Genomic DNA, 24213 nt, shown 5'->3' on the forward strand with positions numbered 1-24213 from the left:
TTCTAAATCAATTTCAATTGATATTTTTGTTTATCTTGTGCAGCTTCTGGTTCCAGGTGTTCTGCTCCAGAATAGATTGTGGATCCTCTGTTTCCTTGGTTCCCTGTATTGTCCTGTCTTTCCAGAACCAACCTCTGCAATTGCTTACCTGCTGTGCTTGTCATGGGATTACAGCTGCTGTAGGATCCAAATTATATATGTTACCAATTTGGATCCAATCCCAGATTTTTTCTACTTCTATGCCCAGATTTTCTGTCCTACGCTCCTGCTTTCTCTGGTCGACTGTAGCAGCTCAACGTTTCTGCTTCCTGGTTTTCACTGCAATAGAATCCTGCCTTCCTTCTAATGCAGTCTGTTCCAGATTTTATTCTTCTCCAGTGCTGCAGTCTGTTTGACTGAATTTATTCTTCTACTGGCTTCCTTCTACTGGTTGCTGGGTTCTGCTATGGAGATTTATTTTTGCTGTGTTCCTCTTGAGCTGTTTTTTACTGGAGCTGAAGTCTGCACAGGAAAGCTGTCTGTGCAGTTCTCGGAAGAAGCAAGCACTACCGGTCTGCCTGCTACTTTGCCTTTCCTGATTGTGCAGCAGTGCAGCCATTTGGGCGAAATCCTGCCAATGCCCAAGCTGCCCAGGAATAGCAGCATTGGTCACCTCATCCTTGCAGTCCTAGTTTTTTTTCCCAGGTGCAACAATTATGCTCGTTTCTTCTTGTTTGTTGTTACTGTTGTATTAACTGATTATAAATTTATGATCCAAGTTTCTTCTTGGGAATACTGCTGGATTACTTGAATTTCTTTTCTATTCATGTATATATATCTACAAGAGCCATTTGATAGTGCATTCAAAAATCTTGTGCCCTTGATCTATAACCAAATATTTCGGTAATTTTAGTATTTATACTAGTTTGTTCTAGCTTTGTGTTTATACAGTTTTATAATTTTAGTTAACTCGTTGCATATTTTAGTCCTTTACCAAAGAATAATGGGAAATGATTACTAGCCCTGAATATTTTTCTTTATAACTCAATTTTAAATTTTTTAGTGAGGATGAAACTGTTTTATTGAATATAAAAAAGAGTATTTTTCTTCATTCGTACTTTTAATTTAAAGTTTTATATTTATACTTATTGAAAAAATAAAAATAAATTAATAGAATAATCACCAATTTAAAATGGAGTTTCAATAAATTTGTTATTAATCTGCAACAAGTCCATATTTTTTCACCATTTATCAAAACCTATTTGAAGGTTATGTCAAGTGAAAAGATAAAAACGTTATTTTATATAGATTTTTTTATTTTATTTTATTTTTTCAAAATGAGACATGTTTAAGGTTAAACTATAATTTAAAAAAATGTTAGAGGTATTAATAAAATTTTAGAGTATTTTTGAAATTTTGGAAAACATTTAGGCTTTTTAAAATTTTGTATATATCTTTTGATGGTTCTAAAAATAACGTTATATCCCTAAAAAATTGACTAAAACATGATATTTTAATATTAGTTAAAGTTTTGAAATTTTTTAAAGGTTTAAGGGATAAATTTTAAATTGATAAGGACATATTATTATTTTGATATTTATATTAAATATTAAAAGAAGTTTTGTAATTTTAATGAAAGAATAAAATTATAATTTTTTGTGAAAACTAAATAGAATAATAATAATTTTCATGACAGTAGGTGAAAAATAAAATTTTGGCTTTTTAAAATGTGGATGAAAAATAGTAGTTACCTAGGAAGAAAAAGAAGATATTCAGATAATTATTAATAAAAACTCAAAGTTGAGTTTCTTCCTCTAATTTGGTATAATTGGTAACCTAAAATTATGTAACTGATTATTATATTTTAAATAATTTCTTTATATATTTTTTTATTTCCATTCAAATGATCACGTTAATTATTCTCTAAGTTTAGACATGGCATGAGGTTTCCCTGATTTCACTCTAGCCTGGAAGGCCAAAAGACTTCTTCTAGCGTCACATCGTCCGTCTTTGACGGTCTCACTCCCCAAGATATGAGTCATCATCAGCCCAATATTCATTTCCACTGTAAAAACTACCTTGAAATTGATAGAGAAATCTAGGCGCAAGACTTAGGGTTTCGATTTGGATGATTCATCTTCAATTCAATAAATCGATGCTCCCTCCCACTTCCATCTCAGTCAAAATCGAGTGAATCTTTCGCTCAATTTCCATCGAAATACTGAATCTTTCACTTGATTTTGATCGATTACGATGTGGTTTTCATTTTGAAGATCATCGGAGAGGGAGATGCTAACACAATAACTCAAATATCGGGGAAAGAAGTGATTGAAGATAGATGGATGTGACATTGGAAGAAAGACAATAAACTTAAAAGTGTATGGCCATGAAAGAAATTTCAAAAAATCTAGGGGAGGGTAGGAAAAGAAGTTTTGAAAATTATGAAATCAAGAGCCGAGGAAAAATGTCATTTTTCAAACCTGAAAAATATGAAATTAATGGTGTAACTGTTAGTTTTCAAAACTAAAATAAAAAAATAAATAAAATTTTAGATTTTTAGAAAGTAACACTTTTACCCTTAACTCTAATAGAGAATTTTAACAGAAAATAGATAATAAGTGGGTATTTGAATTTTCAAAAATTAGTGGATGAAAGTTTCAAAATACACTAAACCTTGGATAGGAATAAATCTTTTGGCCAAATAAAAAAACTTTTAGAATATAACAGATGCCTCTGCAGGTGCAGAAGCCAGGCCAAGCCAGTAGCCCTTGGGGCTCTAGTAATTGTTGGCCTGAATTTTTTTTAAAAAATTTTCTTCTTTTTTATTTTCCATATAAATCCCCCTTCCCCGCTTTCCAAACCACGTCCGCAATATAATTTCTCTATCTCTCCATATTTTCTTCGTTCAATTTCAATCTCAAACTTCCTCGAATCTCAATCAAATTTTAATTCTATTTAATAACTTAATTTTCACTTTTTTAATAATTATATATAATTTTCAATTATATTTTATGCTTTATTTTTAATAAATTATTTTTTAAAATTAATTATTAAATTTTACTAATTTATATTTACTTTCAAATTAATACAATCAATGACAAAACTTTCAAATTCAATAATACAATTTTATTTTATTTAATAAATCCATGTATACTCACTTTAAGTATACAAATGGATATACACTTATATGTGTCATTACGTGATAAATATATATTAATTAAACTATGTGGATACAATTCTATGTATATAATTAAATATACAAATAATATATTATTATATAATTAGATGATTTTAAATTAAATATAAACTATTTTTGAATAGTTTCAAAAATTATATTCATTTTTTCTTTCTATTATTTAAAATTTAATAAGATAATATATATCAATTGCATAATATCTTATCAGTCACATTTTCTATCTTGTTTAGTTTTTTATATGAATAATGATGTGAACAGCCAGTTTTAAGCATTCAATAGTACAATAAGATGATTTGTTATAATGTGATTGAATATTACTTTGATATAATTTCGAAATCACTCAACACAAATAGTCTTTGTCTAATGAAGGCGATCAGGGGAGAGCAGTAAAATTTGTCGTTTTTTAAACTTTAGGTTGGGAGTGGGGGTGGGAGGGGGGAATTCTTAGAGTTTTAAATCTATAAAAAATATGATAAATTTTTAGTTTTTTTAAATATTTTTATTAAATAATAATTTTACCTCTTATAATAACTTAAATGTTTAATAAATAAATAAATATTTAAAATTTTTAAAAGATAACTTAAGAAAATACTAATATTTGAATGGGAGTAAGTCATCCGTTCTAATTAATAATCTAAAATGATGCATTTGATGATTGATTATTATATTTTATATAATTTCTTTATTAATTTTTTTATTTTCATTGAAACAATAGTACATTTGTCAGACAACAAGTTAATTATTATTCCCCAAGTTTAGACATGTAGGGGGTCACCCTATTTTCAGTGCAGCCCAGACCAGATGAGTGCAACAGGTTATTTAAAAAATAAATATATTTTAAATACATTTTTTTTTTCTATATAAACCCTCTTTTTTCCCCTCTTCAAATCACATTCAAAACATAATTTCTCATTCTCTCTACATTTTTTTTAATTCAATTTCAATGTCAAACTCTTTCAAATTTCAATCAAATTTTAAATCATTCAAACAATTTAGTTTCTATTTGCTTAATAGTTTTATATTTTTTCGATTATATTTTGTGTTTCAATTTTTATTAATAAATTAATTTTTTAAATTAATTATAAAATTTTACTAATTTATATTTATATTTACATTTTGTATTTATTTTTAAATGATGTAAAATTATTTTTATTATTTATTTTTGCATTGCAATTAAAGAAAATTCTTTATTTTATTGATAACCCCACATTGGAACTTAGTTTCTCTAATTACATATTTTTGGCTTATCTAACACTTGATTCAGAATAGTTGTTGCTCATATGCTTTGCCAACATAAGCATTGAGAAACTCCCATGTGTGGCCTTCATATAGTGTCACTTGTTATTTTTTTTTTTATCTGCTATTGCAATTTTTATTTAATATGTAACAATTTAGTTTCTATTTTTTTTAATTTAGTTAATTATTATTTTTTTTAGAATATTTTAATAATAAAAAACTTAATATGTTTTAAAAGAAAAAAGTTGTTCATACAATTGGAATGAATTTATTTTTTTAGGGTTAAATGAGAAAGAATAGATCCAATATAAATATTGTATGAGCCATTTTTGGAAATTAGGATTTAAAAAATACAAAAAAAAAAGTTATAAACAATTTATTTGCCCTCTACTATAGTTCTTTTTAACCATCATCATCTATTTTAAACATGTTGATATTCTGGATTCAACTAACTATTCCCCACCCGAATTTTAAGAAGTCAAATTTTAACCCATTATCTATTCCCTATAGTAAATTCTATTTAGTTTTCTTGATTGATAATTTCAACATTTCATTGAAATTATGAAACTGCTATTAACACTTAATATAAATATTAAATTATTAATATATTCTTATTAATTTAAAAATTTATCACTTAACCCTTTTAAAAATATTAAAACTTTTATCAATTTTAAAATATCTAGTTTTGTTCAATTTTATGGAGGTATAACTATTAATGTAGGAACTATAAAAAGATATATTAAAAAACTTTAATACACCCCTAACTTTTTTCAAAATTTGCAAAACACTCTAAATTTTTTTTAATACCCCTAACAATTTTTTTAAAAAAATTATAGTTCACTGAGAACATGCCTCATTTTGAATGAAAGAAAATAGAATAGAAAAATCAATGTAAAATGACTTTTTTGTCTTTTCACTTAATAAAATTTACTAAAAAAATTATGGATAAAAATTTGACTTTTTGTAACTTAATAACAGTAAATTTATCATTTCAACAAACCTTGAGTGATAATCTTTTAGCCTATAATTAAGACAAACTTTTATCAAATAAATTACAATTAAGGATCAATTAAACTAATTTTTAATCATCTAACTGAAATAATGTGATAATTGATTTTTGTGGTTTAGTAAGATGCAAAGACATTCAATGGAAAGAAACATGAAATGAGTGAGCAATTTCTCTTATTAACCTTCATGGAGTTTTGATTTATGATTAAATAAACATAGACTTATTGGAAATTAACAATAAATTTATTGAAGCTCGATTTTTTAAACTAGTGATTATGTTGTCAATTTATCTTTAATTTTTCAATAACTACAAATATAAAGCTTCAAATGTAAAGTATGAATGATGATGAATAAAACTCGTTTTTTTATATTACAATTTCATCCTCACTTTAATTTGAAACTCAAAAGTAGGGCTATAAAGAAAAATAATACTCACTTAAAAATGAAAGTAGGTTTATAGAGAAAAATAATAAGGGTTACAAATCATTTCCCATATAAATAAAACTATACATACTAATATATTATACAAATTTATATATACAAACAAAACCCGTAGTTTATAATTAAGTGATATAATTATTTATTTTTTCTTTTATTTTAAATTTACACAATCAAATACTATTATTTTAATTTGTATAAATAAATTTATATAATTTGTTTATACGTATGTTGTTACTCTTCTCATGTTCTTTTGTTCTAGATTTAAATATGCATAAATAACCAAAATTAAAAAACTATATAAAACACTAAGCTACAACAAACTTGCACAAATACAAAAATTAGCAAAATATTTGGTTATAGATTAAGGCCACACGATTTTTGAATGCACTATCAAATGGCCTCTTGTATATATATGCATAAATAAGAAGAAACTTGGACTATAAATTTATAATCAGCTAATACAACAGTTAAAAGAAACAATCATCATAAAATCACAACTAAACTACAAACGGAAATATGTTAAATGACTTTTTGGTTTTTTCACTTATCAAAATCCACTGACAAAATTATGGATGAAAATCTTACTTTTTGTAACTTAATGACATTAAATTTAACATTTCAACAAACCTTGGGTAAGAATTTTTTAGCCTATAATTAGGAAAAAACTTTTTATTAAATAAATTACAATTAAGGATTAATTAAACTAATTCTTAATCATCCAATTGAGATAATGTGATAATTAATTTTTATGGTGTGGCAAGAAGCAAAGATATTCAATGAAAAGAAACATGAAATGAGTGAGCAATTTCTTTGACTAACCTTCAAGAGGTTTTGATTTATGACGAGAAAATAAGGACTTCATGAAAAGTAACAGCAAATTTATCGAAGCCCCGTTTTAAATTAGTGATTATTATGTCAATTTATCTTTGATTTTTTAGTAACTACAAATATAAAGCTTCAAATTTAAAGTATGAATGATGATGAATAATACTCTATTTTTATATATTACAATTTCATCCTCACTTTTAGTTGAAAGTAGGGTTATAGAGAGAAATAATAAGGGCTACAAATCATTTTCCATATAAATAAAGTTCTGCATATAAATAAATTGTACACACTTATATGTACAAACAAAAGCCATAGTTTGTGATTGGTGTAAGATTTATGACTTATATAACATATTGAAAGTTTATTTTATCAACTATAATAGTGTTTATTTGATAAAATAATTTATATTTAATAAGATTTTGAATACCTCAATTTTATTAGCTAATATAAAAATGTGACTCCTTATAATGAAAAGAAGTGATTTTTTATAATTAAAAAAAGGTGATTCTTTACTAATATAAAAATGTGACTTTTTACTAATGGTAAGATGTGACTCTATAAAATAAAAAGTATGTGACTTTTCTATACCTCTAACACACAAATAGAAATTGGTCTTCTCTCTACCTCTAACACACATATACACACAACACACTAACAACAACTTACAAACAGAAAAAATTAAGTTCATTTTATCTATCATCAAGTCAAAGAGTTAAGTAAAATAAATCAACATCCTCAAAATTTGTCATGATTCTTTTATATGTAATACGATTTAAAATACGATGGATTTGTTTTTTTCATCTTCAAGCTATGTGAACTTACTTATCCCTACAAAATCTCTCTTATGGTGTTTACACCGCACCCATGTCTGCCCAAATTGAGTCTAAAAAAGTGATTTTGCCTTAATCATTTGAACACTTTTTCCATTTAGAACATATTAAGTTTTTTTCATTACTAAAATATTTTAAAGGAAAATAATAATTAACAAAATTGTAAAAACAAAATAAAAACTAAGTTGTTAGACATTCAATAAAAGGTGGAGCAGCAGCTAAAGCAAAAAAAAAAAAAAAAAACCAAAAGTGACACTATTTGAAGGCCATGCGTGTGAGTTTCTCGATTCTTCTTGTTGGTAGAGTATATGAGTGACAGTTGTCCTGCATCAAACGTTAGGTGAGCAAAGAAAAAACAATTAGAGAAAGTAAGTTCCAACACGACATCACGGATAAAATGAAAAGTTTCTTTTAATTAGAATACGAAAATAAGTAATAAAAAATGATTTTACATCATTTAAAAATAAATACAAAATGTGATTTAGAGAATCGACCCACCATTTACGAAGTACTATCTTCGATCGTATTAAATTAAAAGTAAATATAAATTAGTAAAATTTAATAATTAATTTAAAAAATAATTTATTAATAAAAAACCGAACTAGTCTGCAGGTGGGCCCATTAAGGCCTTAACACAATATGAGCCCCTAAAGCATTGGTCATGCCATGGACTTTAGTATTTTTGTTGGCTACCCAACTTGTAAGATCCGTTACTATACAAGTCTTAACCCGATATGACCAACAAATATGGTAAGTTGTGTTGAAGCTAGCCTGAGTTGCTACCACCTCTAAATTGTAACATACAAATTATATTGGAAAGTTAACAAGAAGAAACCAGAAATATATAAATGTTGATCTTAAATAATAATAATAATAATAGGGTAATTAATTAAAATAGGCAAAAAATTTGCCGCTTATACGTTTTTAGGCCAGCTAACAAATGTTTTACCAAAATAAGCAAACCAATATTTTTTTACCTGTTTTACCCTTACGTTAAAAACCCTAGTAAAACATATTTTGAAAGTTTCTTTGCCGAAAACGGAAAAAAGGAGGCCGAAAGCAGCAATCTGAAAATACAGAGCAAAAATCACCGTCACCGGCGAATATTAGAGGAAAAATAGCCAAAATCTGTTCGAAGTAATAAAATATATCAACAATGGCTTCCGAGGTTAGCTACAGTTTATATTTATTTTATTTATTTGGTTGATGTAATCTCCATTGATCGGTTGAAAATAATTTATTGTGGATATTGCTTAATATTGGGATGTTATGTTATTGATTGAATGATTATGAGAATGTGCGTCGATTTACGGTGGATATAAGGGTAGTTATAATGCTTGAGACGGTGGCTAGGGTTTGCACAGTAAAACCTAGTATATTTTTTTTATATATTTGCGTTTGGAATGGTAATAGATGGCTGGAAGTATGGCCGTCGGAAGACGAACGCGACGGAAAGTTGCAGAGGACGGAACCGCGCAAAGCGCGCAAACCGCGCAAACTGCGCAAAGCGCGCAAACCGCGCAAACCGCGCAAACGCAAAGCCGCGCAAACCGCGCAACGCAAACTGCGCAAACCGCGCAAACCGCGCAAAATCGCGCAAAATACGTTCTGCACTGCGATTCACCTGTTTAAATTTAAATTTATTGAATCAAACTTATATCATTTCATTTCATTTTTGACGTGTTTTTTTCAGAAATTTCCTATTAATAATCAAGTTGGTGAGAGAAGATTTAATAATGCGCATGATTTTAGAGTTACTATTAATATTCGAAGTCACAAGGATACGGTACAACATATAAGAGCAAAATTAAATTTACAGCAGAAAATATTATTTAGACAATCATGTTTTGGGCATTTTTTGGATCTTGAAGTCCATGGATATAGTTCAACTTTATTACATAGTGTATTATTTCGACAAGTGAATAAGGAAGAGTTGGGAGAAGTATTTTGGTTTCGGTTAAATGGGATTGATTGTAGATTTAGTCCGATTGAGTTTGCTATGATTACTGGATTAAGGTTTAGTAAAGAATTAGATATGATTGATTACATAACTACAGATTCATTGAATTTTAAAAATAAATACTTTCGAAGTGATAAATCGGTGACTTATAAGGATTTAAGTAAAAGTTTCATGTCTAAGGTGTGGGGAAACAATGATGAAGATGCTGTCAAGATGGCTGCATTATATCTGATACATTATGGATTATTAGGAGCAGATAATCGAAAAGTAGTATCAGAACTTATATTACAGTTAGTAGATGATTGGGATAGTTTCAATAAATATCCGTGGGGGACTATGGTTTGGACGTTGACTGCAGAATCAATGAGCCGAGCAATAGAGAAACGATATGAAGAAGTTATGAATGATCATCGGGCATACGATCCAAAAATTCCAGTGCAATGTTATGCATTAATGGGATTTACAGTTGCATTTCAGGTATCATTCGTTTTAAATATTATTTATATTATTTTTTCTGTTTTGATGCTTAAGTTATTTATTTTATAAATAAATATCCTTATATTTGGGTGCAGCTATGGATATATGAAACTCTCAATAACTTAGGGGGTTTCGTAGCTTGCAAATCTACAGATAGAATTCCTCGTATGTTGAGATGGAAGACACTTGAGAGACCAGGGTGGGATCTTGTTAACTGCCTATTCGAAACTTCTCAGGTATATTAATATATTTTTTATATTAAAAATTAAGTTAATTTGTTATATATAAAAAATTGATACATTTAGTAAAATATTTATTAGGATGTTGTCACTCCTGTCTTGATTCCATCTATTGAGGAAAAGCAATCTGATTGGTTCAAAGAAGTTATGGATTATATGGGGTACACAGAAGAATCTGATGATGATCGTATGCTTATTCAATCTAGTGATGCAATCCAATCTTCTCACCCTACACGTCAAAGTATATCTGTACATAGTCCAGCAAGGTCTGAATGGACTCCACCACCAGTTACTAGGTCAGAGCATCAATCCACACATCGAACATCAATGTCTCCTCGGCAAACTACAAGGAGATCCCTTGGTGTTACACATGCTGCATCCACATCTTCTACTGGATATGTTCGTATTGAGGAAATGTTACGTGGATTCATGGAAACAGTGGAAGAACGTTTTAGACACTTTGAAGAGCGACAAACATCAATTGAAACAAAAGTTTCTGATATGCAACGTATGTTTTATGCCACCCCCGGAGATGAGGTTAGTAAAAATGCCTAAATGATTTTTTTTATATTTAAAATGAGATGATGATAATTATAATCTTTTATAATAACACAGGATGAGTCAGCTGAGGTCATTTTTGAGGTAGCACAGGATGATGATGTTTGTCCACCTGATTATAATGAGGTAGCTACTGAGTGTAGACCTACGGAAACACCACTTCAACCTCGGTCGAATACCCGAAGGACATTACGTGGAAGAATTATCAAGAAGGGGCGGGCACTACTCAGCCCTTTTACTGATCCTATGAGACCACGCCGGCCACGAGAAGGGAACCAACAAATAAATATTAATTTTGACCAATGGTTTGATAATGCTGACAATAACGACACTGCTTTGACTTATTTGCATGGGCCTTGTAAGAAGCTTGACTGGTGGGACCACATTTGCACTGAAAACAATTGGTTAACGGATGAGGTGCTTAATTCAATATATTTTTATATTTATACGATTTTATTTCTGTAAAATAAAGTAATTATAATTTATGTTTTTGACATTTTTTCAGCATATGGATAATTACTTAGTGATGTTACGTCATTCATATCCCACTGACAATTGGACATGTGTTGACACGTTTTGGGATGGTTGGTTACCACGTATTTTACAAGATCGAGAAGTGGCTGATGTTGACGACTTTCAATGGCCTCGACTATTATTAGATCCTATCGAAGGGAGCTGTCCACAGCTTATACAACAGGAAAGGGATATGAGATACGTTGCATGGGCGAAAGTTGATAAAGTATTTAAAATGTTATATTTTAGAGTATTTTATTTTAATTAAGATTATGTTATGTTATTTACTAGATTTTTGTTATTGTTTTTGCAGGTGTACATTCCTATCAATTATGATTGTCAACATTGGGCATGTGGGGAAATTGATCTCAAAGCGTGGACTTTTACCGTATACGACTCTTCAACTAGCTTCATATCTTCTACGGATAAGTTCATTAATATGATGGCACGATATCAACATCTTCCGGCTATCATTAATGCCACTAGATACTGGGAGGTTAGGGGTGATAACCCTAACTTGGAGCCATTCACGTTGATGCGATGTACTGATGTTCCACAACAAGGCAAAGCCTCTGGTGATTGTGGCGTATTCACACTTTTGATGATAGAGTATTTAGCCACCGGTCGGAAATTTGACTATACATCCTCTGATAGTATTACTTTGCGTAGGATGATCGCGGCTAAGATTTTTGCTCATGGATGCACTTGTTGATATTGTTTCTTAGTTATGTAAATTTATAGATTTTTTTGATTGTATGTGTAAATAGTACATATATTTTTATTATTCTGTTATGTTGTTTAGCATGATAGTAATTTATTGATGTTTCATATTATTCATGCTTTGCGAAAGAGTTACGTTGGATTGATTTTGAAGTGCTATTGAAGTGCATTTTCGGTTGAATTGGATGGATTGTGTGGATTGATTTTGAAGTGATTTTTGGTTAGATTGGTTGGATTGTGTGTATTGATTTTGAAGTGTATTTTTTGTTAGATTGGTTGGATTGGTTAGATTGATATTGAAGTGCAATTTTGGTTCGATTGGTTGGATTGTGTGGATTGATTTTGAAGTGCATTTTTGGTTAGATTGGTTGGATTTGTTAGATTGCTATTGAAGTGAATTTGTTGGTTGGATTGGTTAGATTGAGTTGAGTGATTTTAAAGTGTCTTTTTTGTTGGTTTGGTTAGATTGATTGGATTGATTTTAATGTGGCTTTTTGGTTGAAATGATTGGATTAAAAGTGTATTTTTTTGAATAAAATGTTAACAGGAGGAAGAAGATTTGGATAATGGTAATAATATAAGGGAGATTCTGTCAAAATTTTTTAAAAATTTAACCATTCACTTAATAATTTTAAAATTTTAAAATGGGATGTTGAAAGGTAGATTGTACTTTTTTAATTAAATGGAGTCCACAGTGCTATATATTCTTACAAAGTAAATGTTGTATCCCAGATAGGAATGTCTTTTCACTAGCATCATCAAGGATACTGAATAATTCTTGGGAAGATATAGGAAAGCTGGAAGGCCTAGCTTGAACAATATCCTACAAATATTCCAGGTATGTGGCATCCAAACAATGAGAATAAGTTATGGTGGGTCAAACAAATGGAAATACTAATAGATGCACTAAGTGGCAAAGACCAAATTGGAAAAAATTATATGCCAATATGCGTCATAATACTACCATATCTTAAATGCCCACGTTCAAAGAACATCCTAATGGAAATACTAATAGATGCAGCTGAATACAACCAAGACAAGTATAATTAAATTGTGCCAACTATAGAATTCTATAACAAAGTCATCAAACTCTTATAACAAAAGAAATCAAACTCAAAAAAGATTTTCAAAAACACCTAGTATATCTTCCCTTGGATACAAACAAAGTAAATGTTGCAAAAAATATCATTACACAACAATACAAAATAAAAACAAATCTATTGATACATCCAAACAGAAAAAATAATTTCCCTTAGTTCCCATTATCCTCAAATTGCGCTGTAGTGCCCAGTTTCCTCAAATTGCACATCCTAAACATCTGCAACAAAATAATATAAAATAAAATATTATAGACCCAAAAAAATAAAACAAAAAACCTGAAATGCAAATGTAATATATAGTAATTTGATACCTGGATGTACGCAATTATAAAGGGTTCGCACAAGTAAGTCTAGTATGCCCACGCTCGCGACACCGACTACAAACAGGTTGACGTACTTCCTCCCCCTGCGATGGTCTCCTTCTTTGTTCTGACGGTCGGCCTGAACGACGATTCTGTATTAGAGGTGGCTGGATCTCGGGAAGATTCTCCGGACGTAACCATTCAGAAGGATCTCCTAGTGGTTCAACACTCTCTCGATATACTGCTTGCCAATATTCGGTTGAATAGTATTTACTAACCCATTGATAACAATCCGAAAGATTCTGAAACCTAGCCACGACTACAACGTGTGTACACGGAATATGTGACAATTGAAATTTCTTACAGCTACACTCCTGCGCACATAGATCCACTATAACGATCGATTGGGCCACACCGTGGACTTCATATCGGTGCATACTTATTGGTTTGACAACCATGTTAGCTGATTTTAGGATATGACCTGCTATTTTCTCCTCAGCCCACGGAGTGAGTTTATTAGTAGAAGCCTCTGCATGATTATAAAAATATATATTATAAATGTATATTCAAACATCATACCCAAAAATGATAAAATAAAAAATCTATAAACAAACCTGACATAGTGCGCCGAGAGTAAAACCATTTCTGAATGGTAGAACGCAAAAACTCAAGTAGCATCATAACCGGTAATTTTCGTGCGTGTCGTGCTAAGGCATTAAACGACTCAGCAATATTTGTTGTCATTATATTATATCGAATACCTGGGAAATAAGCACGGGCCCAACGTCCATAGTCTATACCCTGTAAATATGCACCTGCTGAAGGATTTTCTTCATTAATCATTCGCATTGCACCCTCAAAATCTGGTAATCGATAAGCTTTCGCTGCTCGCCAAAACAACTCATCTATATGCTTTGTCTGTTTATACTTGCTTCGCATATTACCTTTTATATGGTGGTTACACCAACCGTGGTGTGCATTTGGGAATACTTCTCGCACGGAGTGAATGATAGCATGATGTCTATCTGAAATGATGGCCAAATCTGGAATATCACCTATACACCCATGTAACGCTCTCAAAAAAGGGGTCCAAGTCATTGTTTCTTCCTTTCCCCCTACACCAAAAGCCAAAGGATAAATTTGGTTGTTTCCATCTTTACCCACAGCAACAAACAGTGTACCCCAATAACGTCCTTTTAAAAAGGATCCATCAATACAAATAACAGGACGACAATATTCTCGAAATGCTCTAATTGAGCAACCTAAGGCCATAAAGACAAAACGAAACCGATTATCCATATCAGTGTCAATGTGTGTAATGCTGCCAGGGTTTTTTTGTTCCAAATTGTAACAATATACAGGTAATTGTCTGAACGACTCTTCAGGAGAACCTCTAATCTCATTCAACGCCCAATTCTTAGCACGCCAAGCTTGAGTATAGGAGATATCTATTTTGTATCTATCTGCCACATCCGTTATAATGTCTTTTGGCCTATAGATTCGATTAGAAGCAGTAAACACAGATTGCAATATTTTTCCAAGTGTCCGTTTACCTGCTTGTCTGTGGTGAGGCATTATCACATCCCGAGGACATGTGTGAGCTTCTAACTTTCGTAATACAAAAACATCTGTGTTATGTAATTTAACTCCCCTTGCCTTCCATTTACATTGAGCATGTGCACATTTGATATCCCATCTTTTTTTGTTCGAACTAGTCACCTTGATCTGATAGCCTTTTTCTAAGGCATCCCTATACATCGTATCTATCAACACCTGTTTAGATGTGAACTGATCATTTACTTTGATTCTCCCATCTCGTGGTGGAACTGAATGTAATACAATACCTTCATTTTCTATATCCCTGTAAGGATCTGGAACACCGAAAAAAGGATTTGTAACTTCTACGTTCAAAGGAATAGGTTGGTCATGCATTGTTGAAGTGTTATGAAATAAACTTTCCTCACCTAATCTACTTGGACCAACTCCTGCTTCATGTCCACTCCCATTATGACCTCTGTTTTCATCATTATCATCATCGGCATCACCATATTCCTCATCACCACCATTATCATTATCACTTCCATTATCCCTGAAATCATCACCCCTATTATCCCAATCAGTATAACCACCATATTCTTCCTCATCTGGTTGAAAATTTTCTCTCAGAATAGTATCCATCTCATCACATCTATCTGTTGTACCCCGTAAAGGGCGTTGCTGCCTTCTTATTTCATCATGTATCATAACCTCAACCCCATCACCCTCAGGCATACCCTCTGGCTGTGTCTCAGAATATATATTATCCACAGAGTTTATTGCATCATCCATAGGTTCAGTTCGCTGTTGTTGCATATTAGTTATACCTTCTGTAGGCCTTGTAAACACTGTAAGAAATAACGGATCCCTTTTATGTGTCTTTGATAATCTCATCATAATCCGTATATCAAAATCATCCTTCAACAAATATGGTAAATCACTGTAAGTGGTCAGATTTTGCATGTAAATTTTTACACTATTGCAACTTTGATTAATGGCTAAACGAGAGCATACTGCTTCAACAAATCCATCAAACTTTATTTTTTTACTAACTGATACAAATGTTTGAACTCCACCAACATATTTCAAACTATTATCACCTCGGTTAACCCAATGTCCACCGTATCCAAGCAAATATATTAGATGACCCATATTTCTGCACAAAGAAATTGTAAAAGAGATGAGCAGACATGCAAAACGCAAAACGGAAAGGAAAAAACGCAAATCACGCAAGACGCAAACCGCGCAAACTCAAACCGCGCATATCGCGCAAACCGCGCAAACGCAAACCGCGCAAACCGCGCATATCGCGCAAACGCAAACCGCGCAACGCAAACCGCCGCAAAACGCATACCACGCAATTAACCAGAAATGTACTGCGATTTCCGTTTTTACTTAGATCTGGCTAATAAAACTATAGATTCTATAAATCTGAATATTTATAAAAAGATTTAAGCAGTTTAGAGTTACTGATTACAGTTTTAAACTTTTTATATTTGAGTTTTACAGTTTTCTGGATACAGATATTATTTATGTAAAAAAAAAACGAAAGAAACTTACTTGATATATGATAATGATGAATGCTAGAGAGAAAACACATAAAAATTTGTTGTCGTTGAAGTGTTGATAGAAGAATAACGTTCAAAGAGGAGACGATGGTGAAATAAGATGAAATTGATTAGTTATGTGAAATGAGAAAAGGGTAAAACAGGTAAAAAAATATTGGTTTGCTTATTTTGGTAAAACATTTGTTAGTTGGCCTAAAAACGTATAAGCGGCAAATTTTTTGCCTATTTTAATTAATTTCCCATAATAATAATACATAATATGCATATAGTTCATCAATTGCTGGTAATACTATTTTAGTCTCATTATTCAATATCTTATTAGATCTTTCTACAAGCGGCTCACAATTTCCACACGATCTTCTTGGATTGACTCATATTTTATAAGGGAAGTGATTTTTATGTCCCATTTAATTAATTTTTATCCCTATTTTAAAACAATTTTAAATGCAATTAAAGTATCTTTAGTTTGAGTAATATTTTATTAGTAAAATTAGAATATTATCTTGAAAATAGGTTACTTAGAAGATTACTAAATATAAATTACTAATATATTTGATAAAATTTGACAGGTATAAATAATTATCATATTTGGTCAAAAATAATAAAATAATACTTCTATATTATTTTACTTAAGTGTTCTTGAGTATAATTATTTAAAATATTGTTTATGTTATTTATTATATTAATTGAAAATAAGATTATTTTTATTTTAAAAATTAATAATAATATTTTAAAGTCTAAGGTGGAGTTGATAATAAGATTACCAATTACAGTCTACATATAATATCCAATTATTTGCCTATTATAGTCTTAATAAAACAATAAATGTTACATTCCTAATACATATCGCGCTAAACTCATTTAACAATATGGTTTGTAGTTTGACAGACTAATTGAAGCATGCTTGATAGTGTCAGACTCGCTAAGGTTGGTTATATATGAGAATATTTCCAACTTAAACAAAACCCTAATTTTATTTGATGTATTCTAAAATGAAGTGTTAGGCTGCTTACATCAAAGTCAAGAAAGGTCCCAAAACACGTCTTGTGAAAATGCATTCATGTACTTTTCATTAACACTTGGTCTTTAAAAGAAATGGTGAGAAGTGAAAAGCTCCTCATACACTTGCTAAGGTTGGTCTATTGAATAACAAATACAAAAATTAATCCAAAAATATACAAATTTTTGGAAAAAAAGATTAGATGTCCGAAAATTTTATGCAAATAACATATAGATTACACTAAAAGTGTAAACTTTATAACACCTTATAGATTTAAAGTCTTATATTTACCCTGTAAACAGGCTACAAAAATTTATTTCTCATATATTTGTGTGAAACTCTTACAATTATCCATTGTATACTTCAACTTAGATCATTTAGCAATGATTATACGCTAATAGCATAAAGGTTAAATTAAAAAAATTTGTTAACTCTTTTATAATATAAAGTTTTCACTTATATCCTAATTTGGCTTTTAGCTTAAGGATTAAACACTCTTAGAATATAAAGTTTAGTTACGCCCCTATGTTGCCTAAATATTAACATAATAGGCTAAATGTTGTCTAGTTCTAAAAACTTATTCAATCCTATTCAAATACAATCCCCCCCAGCACATTCACAACTCAATCACTAAAACAACAATCAAGTTCATCAAATTCAAGCCTAAACCCTCAGTAACTTTTAGCTTAAGTAAAACTGTATTGACCTCTTTACAATAAAAAGTTTGTAGTTATGCCTCCAAACAACTTTTAGTGTAATTCGTTAAAATTTTTTGAAAATTAGCAAGATATGTTAAATGTTCCCCAATCTGCCTAAAATTTGATTCAACCTCATTAAAAAACAATCCAAATTTAATGAATCTCAAACACATTCATAATTCAATTACCAAAATAACAATCAAATCCATCAAATTCAAGTTTAAAATATAAAAAAATTGTATTTATAGTATATTAAACTATCTGAATAATATATGAATTTATACAAATAAAAAATCTTATATATGACAATACAAATCAATATAATCAATATATGATAATATAAAAAAAGAAAACATATATTAATAATATTTGCTAACCTAGGAAATTATATATTTAGGATATATTCTAACTAAGAAACAATATATTTGAAATATGTTCTAACACTTGAAGCTCAAATTTTGTTAAAAAACCTTTAAACCATAAATAAGTGCATCAACACAAGATTTTATCATAAAATATGTACAATGTACAAGTGTATCATAAAATATGTACAATCTAACACTTAAAGCTCAAGTTTCTTCCCGTTAATTTCGAAAATCTTATTTATCTATTTATAAGTGGTTAAAATAAGATACAATAATGGTATTTAAGCAGTCATGGCATGCATTATCAAAGCCAGTAACAGAGAAAACAACGTGGATGTGGGCGATGGATCAAGAGATCAATATGGTGTCAATAAATGGAGGGCTGTTGATGAGTCCTGATTTGACCATCGCCAATCCGTATTTAAAAGGAGTGGTTGAAATGTACGAAGATGGATTGTTAGTTACAATAAATCTCAAATTCAGCGTTGACGCTTACATCTGCGTGTTTGAAGATGTATCATCATACAGTCGTTATGTTTGCTTCAACCACGTAATCAATTTTAACAATAAGGCCCTGAAGCTCACCCGCATTCTATTGCCGCCTCCAATAATACTCCCTTTAAGGTAAATAATAAAAAGTTAAATGTTGATATTTTAGTAGTATTATTATTGTATAAAATGATTTTATTTATTTATTTATTTACTTGAATTTGGGTGCAGTTTGGAGGATACAAGAATTCACCAACAGAGAATAAGCAACAAGAAATTAAACAAATTAATGGTAAATTATGAGGGAGGGATTCAATTTGATTGTTCAGAAGCATACCAGATAGTCTAATTAGGCTTCTCAATCCTATTAAGTAGATTTAAGTAAATCAAAGTTGGCATAATTAACACTTGCCCACCCAAAATCAAGCATATGGAATATCTCTCACCCAAAATTAAACTTTGTTAATGAAATAATAACATTAGAAAGTGAAATTACTATTTTATCTTTATTATCTTATTTTTCAAAATTATTATCTAACCTTAAATAAACAAAAAAAATAAAAATAAAAATAACCAAATGTTCAAATTATATAGCAAACCTCTTATTTCTATTTCCTTTCACTTTCACTCTTTCTTTCTCTCTTCTTATAAATATGAGTGTTTTTGTCATAAAATTGTTTATCATGGGGTACAATGTAATTTTTTTAAATGTTGGGGTCTTTATGAAAATTTTTACGAGGTTATTAGTAACTCAAAAAAGTTTGGGATCTTTTAGAAAATTTTAAAATATTACCCCACCTTCAATAGTTTAAAAAATAATAGTCGTATTACACTCTCCAAAAGTTAACACAATGTAACAAATTATATATGTAAACTCATATTACAGTTATTGAAGCCATATAGTAGTTTCAAAATATATGAGAATTTGAAAATTTTCAGAAATTAATTTGTGAGTTTTTAAACATTTTTAGGGTTAAGTTTTATTGTTTAAAACGTTTGACTATGATAGAAAACTGCTTTTTAAATTAATTAATGATAAAATTAATATTTTGCTCTTATGACATTTTTTTTTACAATAAAATTATATATACACACATTTTTAATACACAATTTGAATATACAATTGATGTGTTATTATGTAATTAAATAATTTTAAATTAAAAATAAAATAAAACCTAATTACATAATGACTAATACAACATTTGTGAATTAAAATTATACACAAAAAATATATATACATATTATTACTCTTTTTTTAACAGAGTTTTTAGGCCAAACCTTGGGCTGGAAATGCTATTTTATTATGAGACATGGAACATAGGTTATAGTAGAGAGGTTCTTGCCTAATGTAACTTACAAAGACCATGACATTAGGGGATGTTTGGTTCATCAATATAATAAATTATTTCAATAATATATCTTTTATTATTAATATTACTTTTTTAATTTATCAAACAATAAAATTTTTTGATAATTTTATACTATCAATAATTATATGTCAACTAATATATGAGAAAATCTTATTATCATCTTCACTTTATGTATTAAAAGATTATCAAGATAATTTTGATTTTGTTACAATTTTATCTTATTAACTTTTTAAAACAAAAATATTATTATTTTTAATTAATACAACAAATAACATAAATAATATTTTAAAACAATTATACCTACAACCATTTAAGTGTCATAATAACTTAATATATTTTTTTTATTATTCCAACTAAATACAATAATTATTTATAACTACCAAACATTATCATACATAATAATGATTTATACTTACTCTTAGATTCTTTAAAGTTTTCCATTTTTATGTTAAGAGACAATGACAAGCCATGCACCCTTAAAAGAAATCAAAGGATCAGATTTAAGTTCACTTTTCTTCAATTGATAGTATATAAATTTTCCTTGAACCTCCTAGAAATATATTTACTAGATATCATAGATTGTACCGAAAAGGATTAAGGTTCAAGCGCACAAAACAGAAACCAATGTAGATTTCATACTTAAGAAAAAAACATCTTTAGGCACTCAGTTGCATCGACAGAATCCAAGACAGCTTGAATTTCCGGACTTTGGTAGAATCCTGTGGTTGAAATAAAACTGCAGCACTTGATCTCACAGTTACTTCCTTCGACTCAGAATTTTACATGCCTTCACTTCAATAATCACGACAGTACAAAACTTGGAGACGTGGAGGAGCTGCAATTGAAACGAACAGTAAAATCGAGGGAAACAGAAGCATAATAGCATAAACATGATTGTGTTATCTTTGTATGTTTGTTTTTCTTTTGCCACACCAGGGTGGGAGGCAGAGAGAGCTGAAAACTGAATTATGGGCTCTCATTCTCAGGCACAATAATTGGATCATCAATAGTTAATCAATCTTTGCATCATGGGCATTGATATTTGTTGCCACTAGATCATCTCCAAAAGCCTTCTATGAGCAATGCAACTAATATGGTAACCTTACATGATAAATATCACCATTTTTCCTCTGCTCTTACATGTCAAGAAAAAAAACAATAAGTTGGCTTCAATCCATTTATACTTGATTGGTATTCAAAATGTTAATCATATTAGGCTTTTGTCTGCAGCAACAGTATGACTTGCAATTTGCATTCTAAGATCATGTGACTTACCTAATTTCGTCCCTAGACACTGAACTCAGTGACAAATAGGAAATTTAATTTAGTTCGCATAAAAGAATTGGATTAAATTACATGGAAAAGCATTAATATCAGTAATAATTCTATACCAAGTCAAAATACTAGTGGTTGATGGATGAAACATAAGGTTTAAAGTACCAAACTCTCTTCAGTCTAAAATATGGTACATAAGTTCACATTTCTTATACAAAAAGTACCAGAAAAGAGATAAGAGTCATAAATGCTTGAGAGAATACCTAATCCAAACATATTAGTCTTTTAGATGATTAGACAACTCACTTTAGATTTTCTGATAGATCTCAAAGTCTGTGTATCTTCTTGCTTCCCTTTAAATTCAAGAAATTCCCCTAGGACATACTTATTACCTTTAACTTCCAGCCTGCCAATAAATAGAGAGGTTTTTATCTTTTTCCCTCAAGTGGGTACAATGTACAAAACATATCAAATTTATGATGGAAAAAAATTCAATCAAAGAATAACCAAACATATGAGAACATTATACTATCTGTTCCACAAACTTGGTGGGATGCAACATGTCTGACACAAGTCAAACCTAATTCTAAGGCTATTCAAACCAACAAATATATACTTAAATTAGAGTCAATGAACAAAAATAATTACGGGTGAAGGGCACCCTCAATGTTCTAGATTCTGATGCTGCTCATGGTATCAATGCCAAACAGGATCTTGCCTAAGTCAAGCAAGAGTGAGAGACTCTAAGCATATATCTTCAGAGAACAACACAGAATTAATTTTATCCATTGAATTTGAATCTAATGTAAATTGAATTATAAACAAGTTATGCTTTTAAAAACCTAAAATCAGCTGGTAGCAGCCTACCATGTGAAAGCTATGTGCTAGCATGCAATTTCAGTACAAACATGGATTTTTCATATTCTTTGGAAAAAGACGGACCACAAATCTGCGACCAAAAAGCTTAGACTAAATCATCAGTCTGGATATCTATGAGATAATATCCAGCACCAGCTAAGCACTACTTTATACCATAAACTGTGGCCATTTTATCAGATCACAATCTTTTTCCACTATGAGAACAGAAGCAAGGATGATAGGTCTATGTAAAACAGTTAATTATTGCTAGTTTTGTTTTAATTTTACAGCAATCAGAAAATTCAGGGAGATGGACCAGAAATTCTTGGCAAAAAAATTAAACATCATAACTTTAACAAGTAATCACAACAAACTTGTTTTCATCACTGTTTATGTAAGTGCATTAATCTCTACTATTCAGGGTCATCTTTACATACAAGAGTAACATACATATGAGTAACATGTAAACTTGTTTTCATCACTATTTTTGTAAGTGCTTTAGTCTCTACTATTCAGGATCATCTTTATGTACAAGAGTAACATACATATGAAGCAGAAGATTGGATTGCAGTTTTTACTATCTATGAACTAGGATTTTCTTGATTGGTATATTATCCACCAAACAGTTGATTGACATAAATTCAATACAACAATATGCAAAAAATGAATAAATAAATAAACACAGAATATTAAGGTACAGAAAAATCAAAAGAACAAAAACAAAACCTGTCCTAGATTGGAGTTGTGCTGAGCAAGGCTAGATTCGAGCCGATCTGAGCTTGAGCTAGGTTTGGTTTGTATATAGTAGAGATCGAGTTCGAGCTCGAGTTAGTGGAAACTAAGCCAAAACTCGGCTCGAATTCGGTTCGGCTCGTTTCGAGCTCGAGCTTTTAACTAGCTCGTCATTAAAACGATGTCGTTTTAATACATATTGATCAAAACAACGTCGTTTTATATCAAAATTTCGTTTTAATACATATTGATCAAAACGACGTCGTTTTATATTAAAATTTTTAATTCGCAAATTTGACGAGTAGCTCAAGCTCGAGCTCGAGCGAGCTTGCATAGGTCTGACTTGTTTCAGGCTCATTCGAGCCGAGCTCGAGCTCGAACAAGCTCGGTTCTAATCCAGCTCTAGTGTTGAGAATGAAATTGAGTTGCTGATTAATAGATTCCTGCATCTCCTTTTTTCCACCACTAAAGGCACCCTTAAGCCAGCCAGACAGCATATTTTTTTGTCCTGGTTTCAATAGTGTCCACTGCACAAAGGTATTAACCTTGGGCGGAAAATTGCTCGAATAAATGGAGCTAGAAAAATAAAACCAAATTTCATAAGTTAATCACTGAAAATCCTAAAATATTTTAACAACCAAGTGTAATACAATCAGTACTTCACACTCAGAATATAAACACAGTTAAGGGCATAACTATCAAAATGGATTCCAAATTATGCAACTTCCTTTTCTGAAATATTTTCAATGTCATAATCAAAATCATTCATCTTTCTCTCAGTGCAACTACTATTTATAAGCAACAAAAAGCTCTGTGACTCAAAATATTTATGTTTGGTTTCAGCACTACAATCAACTAGGTCAAGTTCATAACTAAGAAAATGTTTCCACCCAAAAATTAGTCTGTCTTCGGCCGCTTCAACATACAGATGACAC

At 30.2% G+C, this 24213-nt stretch overlaps 2 protein-coding genes and 1 long non-coding RNA gene across 6 annotated transcripts in view; 2 read left to right on the forward strand and 1 right to left on the reverse strand.

Annotated features, from left to right (window-relative positions):
* Positions 1-24213, forward strand: part of LOC123205056 (probable disease resistance protein At4g27220) — a 76101-nt gene that overhangs the window by 10249 nt on the left and 41639 nt on the right. For 3 of the 4 annotated variants that reach the window (XM_044621859.1, XM_044621860.1, XM_044621861.1), the window contains one exon: positions 44-861. The exons of the other annotated variant lie outside the window; for it this stretch is intronic. The gene's annotated coding sequence lies outside the window, so the exon portion shown is untranslated. Of the gene's footprint in view, positions 1-43; positions 862-24213 lie in introns of those variants that run through there. 4 annotated transcript variants of the gene reach the window in all.
* Positions 9126-12166, forward strand: LOC123205060. The gene is made up of 6 exons (XM_044621868.1): positions 9126-9955; positions 10051-10191; positions 10276-10731; positions 10810-11169; positions 11258-11491; positions 11579-12166. Exons 1-6 carry the CDS (start codon positions 9518-9520, stop codon positions 11975-11977), a joined length of 2028 nt encoding a protein of 675 aa, XP_044477803.1. The 5' UTR covers positions 9126-9517; the 3' UTR covers positions 11978-12166.
* LOC123205068 lies at positions 13109-13698 on the reverse strand. The gene is made up of 2 exons (XR_006499755.1): positions 13397-13698; positions 13109-13303 (listed from the first exon to the last, which is right to left on the reverse strand). It is a non-coding gene; the product is annotated as an uncharacterized LOC123205068 (long non-coding RNA).

The sequence above is a fragment of the Mangifera indica genome, unplaced genomic scaffold, assembly GCF_011075055.1.
Source record: "Mangifera indica cultivar Alphonso unplaced genomic scaffold, CATAS_Mindica_2.1 Un_0001, whole genome shotgun sequence".
Lineage (NCBI taxonomy): Eukaryota > Viridiplantae > Streptophyta > Magnoliopsida > Sapindales > Anacardiaceae > Mangifera > Mangifera indica.

Bases quoted from the DNA above. Each gene is read 5' to 3' on its own strand.
- LOC123205060 (XM_044621868.1), top strand. From the start codon at position 9,518: ATGATTACTGGATTAAGGTTTAGTAAAGAATTAGATATGATTGATTAC. The intron at 9,956-10,050 runs GTATCATTCGTT...ATTTGGGTGCAG, and splicing joins GATTTACAGTTGCATTTCAG to CTATGGATATATGAAACTCT. The intron at 11,170-11,257 runs GTGCTTAATTCA...ACATTTTTTCAG, and splicing joins ACAATTGGTTAACGGATGAG to CATATGGATAATTACTTAGT.